The sequence below is a fragment of the Sinocyclocheilus rhinocerous genome, unplaced genomic scaffold (genome assembly GCF_001515625.1).
Source record: "Sinocyclocheilus rhinocerous isolate Xijiao unplaced genomic scaffold, SAMN03320098_v1.1 scaffold2358, whole genome shotgun sequence".
Lineage (NCBI taxonomy): Eukaryota > Metazoa > Chordata > Actinopteri > Cypriniformes > Cyprinidae > Sinocyclocheilus > Sinocyclocheilus rhinocerous.
Genome location: NW_015627543.1, coordinates 376,579 through 392,747, shown reverse-complemented (window position 1 = coordinate 392,747; position 16,169 = coordinate 376,579). Strand labels below are relative to the sequence as shown.

The 16,169-nt window shown below is 38.1% G+C and overlaps 1 protein-coding gene across 1 annotated transcript in view; it reads right to left on the bottom strand.

Moving 5' to 3' along the window:
* LOC107730789 (E3 ubiquitin-protein ligase TRIM39-like) overlaps positions 1–1,528 on the bottom strand; it is a 19,972-nt gene extending 18,444 nt beyond the window's left edge. Inside the window, exon 1 of the mRNA XM_016541731.1 lies at positions 1,271–1,528. Coding sequence (XP_016397217.1) covers positions 1,271–1,528 — 258 coding nt within the window. The remainder of the gene's footprint in view (positions 1–1,270) is intronic.
* Positions 1,529–16,169: the final 14,641 nt, after the last annotated feature.

Sequence of the window (16,169 nt, the reverse complement as noted above, 5' to 3'; positions counted from 1 at the left end):
CATCTAAATGCTATTTCAGATGCAGATTCCAGAAATGTTTTCTTATGTTGGAATGAAAGACACTTAAGTACCGGATGAAGTGCTTCTTATTCTTACCCAAAAATACAAAATGGATGAAAGCGTTAAAACTGAACACAATCTTGCTACTCAAGCTGTGTATGAATATATATTTATTTGCTTCTTTTCCATTTTGCATTTACTTATACTTTTACTTTCAATACTTAAGTACGTTTAAGATTAAAAATATACTTTCCGTACTCAAGTACAATAAATATCACATACTTTAAGACTTTTACTCAAGTAATATTCTAAACGGTGACTTCAACTTCTACCAAAGTCATTTTCTGGTAAGATAGCTGTACTTTTACTTGAGTATGGCTTTCAGGTACTTTATACACCACTGACTGACAGTCACCACTGATAAGCTACTACTAAACATATTGTAGAAACTTAATTTTCTGTAAAGTTGCTTTGCAACGATTTGTATCGTGAAAGGTGCTATACAAATAAACTTGAATTGAACCTTTCTCTTCTCTATTGAATGCTGGATCTCTTGAATCTTCTTCATTCTGGTCTGGATCATCTGCTGCATGTCTGTCTGTGTCTGAACCAGCTGATTAAAATACAGACACATTTATCAGTGATTTTACCGTCTTCTGACAAAGTTTTATTTGAATATTTACCAGCTTTTAACAGATAAAATGAAAGACTGTTAGCTTTAGCTGTTTAAAAAAAAAGAAAGGATGAGTACTTCAAAATATCAAGACAGGAAAGATTTCATGAGTGTTTAAAGTGTTTTATTTGTATCTCTTGCCTTCTTCTCCTGACTCTCCTCCTCTATAGGAACAGTGTTAGAACTAGAGGTCTCTCATGTTTCTGGCATATATAATCATCCAGATTTTCCACAGCGTTGATCAGTGTGTGTTTCTTTAGACGTGGGACTCTGTGATGAGGCTCCAGGTGAGTCTCACAGTAAGAGCTTTGACACGTCAGGCAGGACTTCACGGCTTTCTGCTTTCTTCCATCACAGATGTCACAGAGCATCTCAGATTCTCCTAGATTGAGCTTCTCCTTGAAGTGCTGCACAACCTCTCTAAGTGTTGTATTGATCTTGAGATCAGGTCTTCTGCTGAACTTTTCTTTACAGAGTGGACAGAAGCAGGTCTGTGTGTTTGTCCAGCACTTGTTCAGGCAGGTTCTGCAGAAGTTGTGTCCACATGGAGTGGTGACTGGCTTTCTGCTTTCTTCCATCACAGATGTCACAGAGCACCTCAGATCTTCCTAGATTGAGCTTCTCCTTAAAGTGCTGCACAACCTCTCTGAGTGGTGTATTGATCTTGAGATCAGGTCTTCTGCTGAACTTTTCTTTACAGAGTGGACAGAAGCAGGTCTGTGTGTTTGTCCAGAACTTGTTCAGGCAGGTTCTGCAGAAGTTGTGTCCACATGGAGTGGTGACTGGATCAGTGAACACATCCAGACAGATGGAGCACTGGAGCTCCTCATTTAGTGGACAGCTGGAGGATGCCATGACTGAAAAGATAAGTAATGACAATATATCTTGTACATTGCTGAATAGAGCCATTTTTATAGTAATGATATGCAATTGAGTAATTTAGTTTGCGTACAAAAATGGACGTTGCATGTTAAAAAAAACTATTGTAATTTACTGGAGGTTAATGAATGTCTTGGCCACCTCCAACACTAAACCTAACTTCACTGAGCCTATAAGCAGGTGTTAAATTGGGATTTGTTATGTGTGGGGTGGGGGGGGTGGGGCTCTATGGTATCAAGCTTACATATATATAGCCTATGTGCTTGTGTGTGTTTTGTTTTTTTGCAAATAGGATTTATTCTTAAGCAATATTCTCATCAGTTTTTTATCAGCTGACATATAAATCTGCATGTTTTTTTATATTTTATTCAAGGGCATTTTTTTCTTTACAGAGGGCATTTTCCCACTAATCTCAATATTTTAATTTCAAATTCTTTCATTTGATCTATAAATTCAATTATAATATTGTGATTATCTATGTTATCAAATTAAATCATTTACACTCAAAAATACAACTGCATTAAATAATATTATGAGATCATTTTAAATATTTTTTGAATATACAAACAAGAAATGGTGGAAATTATACTTTTCAACGAAATTAAAACGCCAGTAGGTGCCAGTAGTGAGCGATTAATGAGTGAGTAATTGAGTCGTTTATTCAAACAATTCGTTCAAACGGCAGATTCATCAGATGTTTATGCATGATCTAATGAAACTTTGACTCAACCGATTCGTTCAAAACACGGAATCAATCAGCAATGAATCGTCTGGTTGCTGTGAGATGCGGTGTTTCCGCCTAAAATGTAAGTGACCTAATATTATTGTATTTGCTTATTGAACGGTTTATAATACTAAACAGTCGTAATGGTAAAAACGTTGTGTGATGTTTCCTAACTAACTCTATTTTAAATATAAAAACTTTCCATTTTAAATTTTTACCTCAATGTGGCGAAGCAGTAAAAGATTAGAGATTTAGCACGACTACGCCACCCTGGGTCTAGCCCAGGGACCTTTATTAATAAATTTCTTTTTAGGCAACACAGGTCAGCTCACGATAAATTGGCAGGGGACATAGATATACAAAATAATTTTTATTACAATTAAAAAAAAGGGTTTATTACATAACAGAGGGAGGTAGAAGAGCAATCACTAAACGCAACAGTTCACATATAACAAACTCAATTACACACTTCACAAAATACAACAATGGGCAACCTGGGTCGTCAAGGACATCCAAGGATCAAGGTACAGGAACCGAGGCTTGACAGCAGGGCATAAGGGCACAATCGGCCTATACAGCAAAACACCCTTCACTTATACCTTTGACACACACTCATGCACACACACGACCACTCCAGCCAGCACTCGTGAAAGAAACACCAACACCAGGAATCCGCCCCTGCCTTAGGCACTCAGCTCCTGTAACAAGCAGAAATAAGGTTATACACTTGAAAAGACACAGTCACTATCACAGATGGATTACAATAAGGAGAGTTGCCCACCCCCAAATGAACGGCTACAAATACTTAAATCCACCAAAATAACTAACTAATACAAAACAAGGCAATAATAAATTATTATTGCTACTACAACACAAAACAAAAACTCAGCCAATGAGCACAAACATTAGACTCACAGCCACTCAATATAGCAATACAACAATGAAGAATAACACTTACACAATAACTATAAAAAGAAAAAGAAAAAAGTACAACAAAAAAGTAATTGAGCGCACTTAAAACAAACTCCGGTTGAGCACACTCACAACAGTTAACACACCAAAACAAAAACTCAGCCAATGAGCACAAACATTAGACTCACAGCCACTCAATATAGCAATACAACAATGAAGAATAACACTTACACAATAACTATAAAAAGAAAAAGAAAAAGTACAACAAAAAAGTAATTGAGCGCACTTAAAACAAACTCCGGTTGAGCACACTCACAACAGTTAACACACGTTTCACAATAAAGGCGTCCAATCAATACATGAAACAAAAAAAAGAAAGAAAAGAGAAAATGTTGGTAAACCAAGGAACACACACACACACACACACACACACACACACCAAGGCTTCAACAAAACACCACGAAACGCAATTACAAAACAAAGTTAACCAAAACAAAGCAACAGCGTCTCCAGATGATAGTTCCCACTTAGCCCCAACAACAGGGAAGCTAATCACAAGTAGTGACGCCACTGGTCTGTCTGCAATGAAATGACAATTTAGACAGATCAGATCAGCCAACCCACGAATGCTAAATAGTAATAAAAATCCAAATATCAACCCATGATAAAATTTAAAAACACATATCGTACAAATAAGTTATGAAATCAAATCAGTCAGGCAGACGAACAATGTGCTGGGAAGCTGAGGGCTCGTTCAGTCTATATGGGAAACAATGGGTTCGACGGAGAAACAAAACGCGTCCGTAATGTCAGGTGAACACCCGCACCAGTCGTGCTGAATCAGTCTCACTCAAACCTCGAACTATGCATAAATACAACAAAAAAAGCCCGCTATAACACGAACGAATTCATAAACAAAGGACACATCGCGACCAACTCCCTTACCTGCAGAGAGGCAACCCTAGCCAAATGCTCGCCACGGGGTTTCCTTCAACATGCCATTCTGGAGGACGACTAAATGTAATGCAGGAAGCAAGGGGCGTGACTCATGGCGCCATAGTACCTCACCCACGAATTTATATATTCGCTCACTGCCCGATGATAGGACAATCAATGAACAACCAGCCATCCAAATGTAAGCAGGAAGAGCTTCACTAGTCCTGCCACATCAAGGATGCTGAGTTTCTTAGTGTTGCGCATTTTGACTTCTCCTGGAGAGGCTGCGTGAGCCTCGCCTCAGCAGCGCAACCTTGTACTGTCATTATATACAGTAGCTATATCCACTATTCACCACTTACTCTAAATGTAATGAAATCAGAATAATACTTGCGTTTTGGTGTTTACATAGTTATTTTTGGTTACTGATGTTTTAATCACGTTACTTGTCTGGCATTAATAAAGCGTTAATGTCGAGCCCTGGAGTCTATGTGCCGGGGCTCAGCCCCGGACGGCCCCGGCCCAATTTAAACCCTGCCTATAAGCTCTTATAAAACAGTACGCAATGTATTGCGTGTAAATTATAATTTTAATTCAAATTATTAAATGGATGCCACCTTATTGGCACAATAAAGATCTCCCTACACCTACCCTAACCAATACTTTATTTTCAACTTTTTGATTATTTCCTTCATTTACATTGAAAATAAACACCTTTCCGATGCGATATGACATTTAAAAAGGGAGAAAAAAAAGTTCGTCAAAAGGCGGGTATGAACTCGGGTCGATCGCGTCAAAGCACGTGCCTTACCATCTATGCCACTGAAACTGATATTTGACGAGTGTCTTTTTTCAGTGTCGACTATCCCAATCAGACATTGGTGGGTGGAGTTAGTGTACCTATACACCAACCAATAACTCATCAGGTATGTCTGCAAGCCATCCCTAACATCTCAATTTAGTATAAATTCATATGGCTAAAATGGCTATAAATAGTCTGTAACACAGTTCGTAGATCGGGAAGAAGGAGGCGGGAACCGGCGAACATTTACGACTTTAATAAAATAAACACACAAAACGAAAGTAAAGCGGCAGCCCCTCGCGGACGACTGCCACACACAAAACACAAAATAAAGTCCAGGTCTGGTCCTCTCTCGTCTTTCACTGTCGTTGCTCCTCCTTTTATCCTTCCAGAGCTCCTCCGTGGGACTAGAGACCGGTGAGTGGCGCAGGTGTCGCGCATTAGCAATTACTCCACCGGCCTCGCTCCGTTCCCACGGCTCTCGGCCATGTAACACCGTTCGTAGTTCGGGAAGAAGGAGGCGGGAACCGGCGAACATTTAAACAAAACTTTAATCAAAAAAATAAACACACAATGAAAGTAAAGCGGCAGCCCCTCGCGGACGACTGCCACACACAAAACACAAAATAAAGTCCAGGTCTGGTCCTCTCTCGTCTTTCACTGTCGTTGCTCCTCCTTTTATCCTTCCAGAGCTCCTCCGTGGGACTAGAGACCGGTGAGTGGCGCAGGTGTCGCGCATTAGCATTTACTCCACCGGCCTCGCTCCGTTCCCACGGCTCTCGGCCCCGCCCCTCTCGTCACATAGTCAATTTTTAATGTTCTGATTTTTAACATCCTGTTTTTCATCCATCTGTTTTGTTTGGCTTGACCTCTATGAAATTATAGTGAAAACTTGACACTTCTTATTCTGAATTAACCACATGCTGTGAACACAATATATCTAAATTACAACCTGTGCTCTCAATGTCAAATGCAGAAACGTTAATTCATGCATTCATGACCTCAAGGTTAGATTATTGTAATGCTTTATTGGGTGGTTGTTCTGCACGCTTAATAAACAAACTTCAGCTGGTTACTTTTCTATGTAACAGTTGGTATCTCTTGTTTTTGGTAATTTCTTTGTTGTCACCAAGTACTGTTCATGAGATTCATATCTACTCAGGTCTCCCAACAGCAAGTCACTCCAAAGAGGAAAAATGACACAGTAGGTATATCGAAGAGGACAGTGAGGATGCCTTGACAAAAGTATAGATTGTCCTCTTTTGCCAACCATGTCTCATCACCTGCCACTAGTTCCTTCAGTTGAGTCCTCTGCACAATGTGTCTTTGCTGCAGCCTGGAACTGAACTGCTGGTTTCGTCTGGTCAGAGGAGAACTGGCCCCCCGACTGAGCCTGGTTTCTCCAAGGTTTTTTTCTCCATTCTGTCACCGATGGAGTTTTGGTTCCTTGCCGCTGTCGCCTCTGGCTTGCTTAGTTGGGGACACTTAATTTCCAGCGATATCGTCGACTTGATTGCAAAGATACTATTTAAACTGAACTGAGATGGATGATGGCATCACTGAATTCAATGATGAACTGCCTTTTTGCATTATTGACACTATTTTTGCATTGACACACTATTTTCCTATTTAATGCTGTACAGTTGCTTTGACACAATCTTTATTGTTAAAAGCGCTATATAAATAAAGGTGACTTGACTTGACAATGCTCTCTTTGGGTGGAGGGGGAGTTTTATTTCTTACAGGTACAACTTGGTCATCTTTGGTGGAATAGATGGTTATTCAAGAAAGGTAAGACTTGTTTAAATGTTTATTAGGGGTTCAAGCATGTAGCGCTGAAATCCTATTGTAATTGTCATTTTTATCAGGGGCCATGCACTGAAGGTGTTTTCTTCTTCTGCTCTTGACTTTATGGCATCCCATAAAGCCATATGGTAATAAGTTGTGAAATTTAGCACACAGATAGTGTAAAAATGTGGATATGTGATAGCGGAAAATGTTATTTGCTTTACTGGAGATTTCTGGTGAAAAACAAACACCTTTTAAATGAAAGCAACATACAATTACCATTGTAACCACTCGATGGCAACAGAGGACCACCCATAGGCTCATTCTACGCTCTAATAGAGTTACCATTTATCACTTATTTCAAAAACATTTTACAACAAAATGTGCACAAATTGTGTGTATAAAGTATTATAGTTTAACCCTTTCATTTCAAAGTGTGTGTGTGTGTGTGTCTCTCTGAGCTATATACATTTTGGGTTGGCCTAGACCTTAACAGCATAGAAGCAATGAATGCTTAAAATTGCTTGAACCCCAGTAATCACTGCTTGTAGCTATATTTGCATTTGTACTTGTACTTTCATCTGTTGTTACAGAAACAATCTCTCTCTACTACTGTATGTGTTCATATATGTATTCTACAGATTATGTACCAAAAGGTTTCAAAGAACAGCCTCTCCGACACCCATTTGGCCTTCTTCAGAGAGGCTGTAAATACACATGGGTTTCGACAAAGGTATTAGTATTAAATTGCAAAATGATTATTATTTTATAACTTTTTTTTCTCTGCTAAAGTTATATATAGGCCTATTCAGAGTATGCAATTTCAGACAGCCTTACTGAATTCTGAATGAAGTCGGTTTAAAGGAAGTGTAGAATGTTTGTAATCTGGACGTACTACGTTTTTCATGTTATCATGTGACCTACAGCATCAGTTGCGTTGCTTCATTGCCATTTACAAATCCTCTCTCATTACACTCGACGGATGTAGTAGGTCATTTGGATACTTTTCACCTGCTGTTTTATGAATACTATGAATTCAGATGTACTACTCTATTCACATGTTTTATTTTTTATTTATTTTGCCTACTGTATAATAGGATTCATAAGTTTCAAGTGTTGCTGTTTTTATGTTGTCTTGAAGCTCCAGTGACACCTAGCAGACTGGATGCGGCATAATTAAAAATCCATAGTTTTCAGTTACAGATACCAATGACTATTAATTTAATCCTTGAGTGGTTATTGACAAAATGGAATGTCATCAATCTGTCCAAAAGAACAAAATATTGTGTGCTCACCATTTAGATCTGGAGCAGATGTAAATTTTGTTCATATAAAAGCTCATGAGCCTTCAGTTTACGTTAGAACTGGTTTGCAAATGATTTACAAATTTTCACAAATGTGTTTCATGGTCATTGCTGATTCTATTGGGCTTTACATTCATGTCTCGAATTTCTTTTGCAAATGAAAGTTTTTTTTATGCGCTTGACATTTTAATGGCTGTTGGTTTTATATAGTGTAGTCTAAGGCATTCTGACATTTTAGTTTATACTGTATTTAGTTTATATTATCTCTCTCTCTCTAAAATATACTATATTGTTTATGCATAGTATGTTTACATTATTTTTACATTAGTGCTTATTTGTGTGTGTGTGTGTGTGTGTTTTTTTTGGTTTTTACTTTTTTTTTTTTTTTTTTTTTTTTTTTTTTTTTTTAAATACAGAATAGGACGTCTCTGGCGTGATGTATTCATAGAGTAACAGGTATTACTCAAGTTTTCAACATTACTGCAACTTTTGTGCTAAAGGAATAGCTCACCAAATATGTTTTATTCACCCTCACAATTTTAAACCTGTATGAGTTTCTATTTTCAGTGTAGAAAAAGATGCATTTTGAATGTTTTGGGCCATGTAATAAAAGTCAGTGGGAATTAAAACTAGGTCCGTTTATATATTTTACGTATACATCAAACAATATGTATACATTATTATACTAGGGCAAAACATTAGAACTGAATTGATTCAGTTCTAAAAACAATCACACAGCATTTACATTAAAGCGAACTATTCCTTTGATATTGCTTTCTTACAAGTTTGTACTTTTTTAAAAGAATACATTCAAATGCATACCAACTGGCAAATAAAATGGTTTAAAATTCAAAACACTGTTAAAGTTCAAACAAGGGCTGTCTATTTAACGCGTTAATTAGATTAATTACGGTGAAAAATAATGCGTTAAAATTATTAACGCATTTATCTCCCTTGCCCCGCCCCAGACCTATATGGGTCATCTGACATTTCATACAGCTGATTGATGACAAATATGAGGCAGGGCAACAACTCACTGCGTGATGGAGCCCAGAGAACGTAGTTAGAATGTCCCTAAAATTCAAGATATGGGGCAAAAATGGTCCTGTTTGAGTTTGTCTCATATTTACATCATATAGATAAAGCTGCATTCCGTAACTTTTTTTGGTTAAAAATTATTCGAAATCAATATTTGAGCAAGTACATAACCAGCCAGTGTTCAAAACTATCTCCTTACTTTTGCCCGATTCACAACAGTAAGCTTATTATAATGTTTTCTAATTTGAGTGGTACGGGTAGGTTTTCACGAAGTAACAAAACCATGGTTAATTTGCAGTTACCATGGCTACAAGAACGATGATTTTTGGTGTTATTGGTGTTAAAACCATGGCTAATTTTCGTAAGGGAACATGGAAAGTCAGAGAGAATATTAGATGCGTTGGTGGTGGTCAAATTATTTCCGACATTAAAACACGTTATTAACGTCAACAGCCAAAAAAAAAAAAAGTTTCACAGGATTATGAATGTGCCTGAAAGTGATGCATGGGCTTTGTTTTTACCTTTACCAAATGATTTACAATTTATTTTAATAAATATAAAAAATGTATAAGGTGTGCATTTAGTTGACACCTAAATGAACACTTTACAGTTGTTTTTAATGACTAAGTCATTCTCCTCAAATGCTTTTGGAGCTTTAAATTTGCGTTTGAGCCCATTCGGTTGTGAAAAAGTTGCATAATTTACATATGATTTACAGTTTATTTTAATAAATATCAAAAATATAAAAGGTGTGCATTATAGTTGACACCTAGATGAACAGTTTACAGTTGTTTTTATGACCAAGTCATTCTCCTCAAATGCTATTGACATTAGAAAAGTGTGCACCAATAATCGCATGTAACTTTAGAGATGGTCCCTAAATTTGCGAATATCGAACGTCCAACGTCAAGCCAACTTTAAGCCAGTTTTTTTTACTTTCTTTCGTTTTCTCTGCGCCGGATTGCTGATGTCTTTTCACAGGCATAGATGTCCATCCATCAATTATGATAATTTGCATTCAGCCGCAAACATGAGGTGCGAGCGGTCGCGAGCGCGGATGGGGGAATGGCGCGTGGTTTTTATTTTTATTTTATTTTTTTGAGCAACTGGGATGGTGCCGCCCTGGGAGTTGGTGCCCTACGCAAACTGCGTACTCTGCGTATAGGGAGCAGCGGTACTGAGTATCCACACCGGTGCGGTGACTGACATCCACACATTCACCTCAAAACATTAGATTCATCCGCGCTGGAACCATGCCGGAGCACAACCCACGTAATGAAAATAATTCTGCAAGTAACTGCAATTGCAGGTTTCAAACAGAGATGGCGACAAACGGACAAACCTTTCCATACTGCGCGCGAAAAAGCGAAACGAATATCGGACGCGATGACACGCTGGAATAAAACAAGATTCCTATGGATGCTTCCACATAGACCATGAACATTCGCGCACCGAAATGCGAATGTTTTTTCGAACCAGTCCAACGAATCTTTTCAGTTTTGCAAAGCGAAAACACGGGCCGTCCAATAAGATTTGAGCATTACATCACGTGCCCGGAGCAGCTGCTGTTGCACAAAAAGGCAAGAGTGGTGGCGCGGTTTCGAAAACCAGTTTAAACTACTGTAACAGAAGAAGAGTATCCCGAGAGAGAAGAGAGTGGATGAGTTTTTGTCATCTTTAGTATCGGAGAACGGATTTATTCTCACATGTTCTTAATATAATTTCTATTAATTATTCACTGAATTATGTGATCTGGAGTGTCCGTTTTCTTCCACGTGCGCGAGTGTTATGAGTCAGAGCACGTTCACTTTAGATCTTCCGTATTAATAAAATTGAGGGAAAAATTTTTCTACACATGAAATATGAAAGCAAGTAGACATATGATTATGACGATAAATTTTCTGTATGTGTTTTGCATGCAGCTCATGGTATTTTTATAACAATAAAGTATGTTTGACAATAAGCAGTGTGGCGTTATTAAATATATAAAGAGTGCATGTCTGCCTATTATAGAATCAAAATCAACTATAGATCACAATCGGGAGTTATTTAAAGTGGGTTTTAAGCAAATACATTAATAATTACATTTTAAAATGTGGCTTGATGCTAATTGTACTTCTATTTATATTTTAAGATGTTTTCTTGTAAGCATTATAAATAGTTTGTGTTTCTGGCGTAGAACCAAACTTTATTTAGCTATATTAATTTAATGCTCTATATTGAGCAGTGGGCAATGTTAAATCCATATCTGAGGAAAAATGCATTGTTGGCCAGCGCCACCTAGCGTGCATGCGTGAATTAGCAGAAGGCCATAAATAGTTCGGTGTGAAAGCACTGTTCGTCGGCGATTCGCCTCGCTTTTTCGCATCACGCTCAGTGTGGAACGGCCTTTAAGCAATAAGTGCAATATCACACGAGTGCAAATGTGCTACTGATCTTATACAACAGTTCAATAAATAAGAAATTAATATTGTGTTATTTTAGACACAATGTTGTTTGTTTTGCTCAATTTTGCCAACAAAAATATAAAGAAAAAGCAGAACTGTTTGTCTCCGAGCAACACACGGCAGCATTTCATTTCTTAAATGCACGTTTTGAACGAATTGGGTGAACAATTAAGCGCGTTGGATTTGAAGCGGCGCTGCACAGACCGATCAGTTTATGACATTAAAACTACCGTGAGAGCGGTTCAAAAGCATGCAGAGTCGTCTGCTCTCTAATCGCTCTCGCGGTACTTTGATGACACACACCGATCGATCTGATGGTGATGATCCACTTCAAGTCAAACAAGCCTAATGATTCAATGAACCATTCATAAAGAAACATTTACTTCACTCCTGAATGAATCAGCCATTTGAACGAATCAAATGAATGAATAAATGACTTAATCATTAAGACATTTACCACCACCTACTGGCAGTTTTAGTTTATTATTTAGAGTATCATTTCATTAAAGAAAGAATTTCATATTTCCAAAGTAATAATAATAAAAATTATTAAAGGTATATAGTTCACCCACCCAAAAATTGTCATAATTTACTCACCTGTCACACACACACTGGGAGCACAGGAACGAGCGAGGAGACGAGGAATAAAGTAAATTAAAAAAGGATTTAATGAAGGCACGCTGGGGATCACAGGATGGGAGACATCAGGTAAACAAAATGACACTTAACAGCAGACAGAGAACTAGGAACTGAGAACACTTTAAATACACAGACACCAATGAGACACACCTGGGAGCAAATTAACTAATTAATCTAAACACAGCTGGAGACGAATACACACAATGAGGACAGGAACAAGAAGGACCAAATAATGCACAAACGCAGACAAAACACAGACCAGAGTCTGACATCACCCTCATGGTCCAAAAGAGTATATGCAATACATTTTGTATAATCATACAAAATATTTCTTGCTAAAGCTACATTTTGTAATGTCTGTTTGATGCTTTACACAACAATGACTTTAAATCAGTGGTGTAGTCTACGTGATAGTGAGGTATACTCCGTATACCCACTAGGAAAGGTCAAGGATTTCCGTATACCCACTTAAAAAAGTGCGAGGATACGTAACAACAACGTTTTATGACAGAACTTTCACACGGTCCATTCACGATCAATCCGTGAGTGATAGCGTTCCTTTGGTCCCCCTCGCAGTGGCGTAGCGCAAAATCGTGGGGCGATTTGTCACTGTTATGTCGCAATATAGGAAATATTTCTTTTTTAAACCATGAATTCTGATGTTAAGCAGCGTGCAAACTTTGCGCAAGAGTTATGCTGGTGAACGTCTTAACCTCAGTCAATTATACAAAGTGAAAGTAAAAAATTTAAAACTGACGGCGCTTTCGGCATCTGACGCTACATTAACGGGGCGCAAATTCTCTCAGAGACGACAAGAGACGAATCTACTTCAAAATATACTGATAACGGCATACAACAGTCTTGAATTATTCCCTTAATATTTCTCTTGTGGCCCTTACATAGTGAAAAAAAAAAGAGAAATGTATTTTGCGTTAAACAGGTTGTTTTTGAAAGTCGGTGCTTGAAATAAAGCTGCTCTTAAATTTTATTGATGACTGCAGTGATAATCATTTGAATTATAGGCCTATAATTCATTGTATAAATTAATGGACCTGTTTTAAAAGACCTTTTTAAAAACATTTTCAATGAGGAGTAAGCGAACAGTAGGCCTATAATCTTTTATTATCCTCACAGCGCGTTATGTGGTGCTCTAAGAAATTATTATTATTATGGCAGCATAAAGGAAATGTATGCTTTTATTTTTTTAATTTAACTGTTTGAAAACGAAAGTGCATTAGGCCCGTTGAAAGATTTCTTATCTCCCTCTAGTGGACTGCAATTGTCCTTTAGAGGGGGCATTTTTGCTCAGCCAATGCAAGTCTATGGGAAATTTTTGATAATTATTTATACCAAAACTGTAAGTCCGATCAGTTAGAAAAGATATAGCAACAAACTATAAAGGTCAAAGGTCTCTGGCAAGCTTGGTGCTTGTAGCATTAAAGCCCTTGGAGGAGGATAGAGTTAAAAAAAAAAAATTCTGGGTCTCAGAAGAATAATAAGAAGTTTAAATAGTATAAAAGTATGCTGCCTTTCTCAAGTAACTAATAACTTCATTAAAGTTAGTGTGGTGGATCAATGAATGCGGGTGAAGGGGAGAGATAACTTAGATACTGTGTGTGTCTGTGTACAGCAGTAAACCGAATACAATGTTTATATTTCCTTGTTTTCAGATGATGACAGAGATGAGAACTCCTGGCCAGCCTTGTGGCCTGAAAGTCAGGCTAGGGAATTTCAAAACAGGCACTCTTAAATGTGCATTGAAAATTGCCAGCTGATAAAACCTGGACTATATTCATGTAACATCTAAGGATAAATGTAGCTCTTAACTGGCTGAGGTAAACAGTAGAAAATCAGTCCTGTCTTCCTAGCTGTTAAAGTCTTGTGTTGCATATAATAAATAAATAATAATAATAATAATATAATAATAATACGTTTTATTTATATAGCGCCTTTCAAACACCCAAGGACACTTTACATAAGGTAAATAACACATATAAACAGCCATGTTTTTTTATGAAATAATATACAATATACAAGATAAGCTACAAAAGCAAAGAACAGAAAATTAAGGCAAGCAATTAATTAAGAAACATTGTAAACAGGTGAGTTTTGAAAGCCGTTTTAAAAGTCTGGAGTGAAGAGACAACACAGAGATCTTGTGGTAGTTTATTCCAGAGCTTGGCAGCAGAAATGCAGAAAGCCCTACCACCCACACTAGATAGTCGGAATTTGGGTACTGCAAGCATATTTTCAGAGCTCGATCTCTGTGATAACTTGTCCTTTGAATCAACAATCAAGCTGGAGACATCAGAGCTGATTCAAATAACACAGCAAGCTTTATTTTGTTTCCTGCACAAGACCGTTGGTGCATGGTCACCGTGATTTTGCCAAGTAAGACATGTTCCAACTTTTGTTGATCCTGGATTAACATTGTCCAAAAATATAGACTAAATCCAATCCCTACCCCTAAACCTAACCCTACCCACAATTTATTCCTAAAATCAGTGTGAAATGATAGCTGATTAACAAGGGTGTAGAAGCACCTAACCCTGATCGTAAGCCTAAAACAGACATTTCCTGAAAAGTTATCCCTCAATTCTGATTGGTTAATTGGAATGTTGTTCCAGAAACATGTACTTGGTGAAATCACGCTCACCGTTGGTGCATACGGGTATATTTTTTTGTACGTAACGCAAAAACTTTCCTTTTAAATTTACATATGAGCATAGGAACATTAACCACTAAATAAACATTTAGTTGGTTTACTCAGTCTTGAATCAAAACAAAAATAATAACTCCTTTGGAACATCACATAAATAATAATTCCTTTGGAACATCACATTTTCCAAATTACTACATTCTTCCCCCCTTTAAAGATAACAACACCAGCCACACTAGTTTTAATCTAACCTGTTTACGTGACAAGTTTTTTTTTTCACAACACAAAATCTTCCAAGTGCTTGGGCATTTGAACAGTTCTTTGGGACCGGCAGACTTCCGGAATTGAGCTCAGGGTTTTCCTTTCAACAGTCCTGGGTGGGTCCTGAGAACCCAAGCCTACTGGCTCTGTCCCAGTGTCTCTATAGATGGAATCAGTCCCACTACACACTGAGGTGTCTAAGGCAACATCCACACACACCTTCTCTTTTAACTCTGAATTTTCCATCTCCTGAGAGAGAATTTGATCCACATGTCTACGCACTGTTCTGCCATCTCCGAGCATGACCTGGTACAAGAGAGGGCCTGTCACTTTGACAATGAACCCAGGAATCCACTTGGGTCCATAACTAAAGTTTCTTGTCAAAACGGCATACCCAACTTGAAAAATAGGCAGCATTGTCAGAAACTAACATCTCGGCTAGTCCATGATTGCTGAAACTCTTCCTTAGGCAATCAATACTAATTCTCGATGATGCAGTGGGAACAGGATACACATCCATCCACTTCGAGTGAGCATCAAAGAGAATCAAAAACATGTGACCAAGAAATGGACCTGCATAATCTATGTGCATCCTTTCCCAGGGTTTCTCTGGCCACTCCTATGGATGAAGTGGTGCAGTGGCTGGAGCTTTCCTGTGTACCTTCACCCAGCTTCGGCCACCAGAAATAACTCCTCGCCAACGCTTTCATGCGAGAGATACCGGGATGACATTGATGTAATTGCTGTAAGACAAACTTGTGACCCTGTGGAGGTATGATGACTCGAGCCCCCCACAAGATACAGCCATCCTGCACACTCAATTCTGTTTGTCTGGCAGCATAGGGTTTGAATTCAGGGCTTTTCCTTTGAAAAACACCTCCCCCCATCAGCACCACCTGTCGTACTCGAGCCAGAATGGGGTCCTTACCAGTCCAGGTGCGAACATTCTCAGTTGATACCAAAGGAATGTCCTCCATCATTAAGATTCGGTCCTCTGGACATGTTCCTAGGGCAATGTCAGGAACAGGGCACCTACTCAAGGCATCAGCGTTGGCATGTTCTTTTCCAGGCTTATCAGAATCAGAATCAGAATCAGAAAGAGCTTTA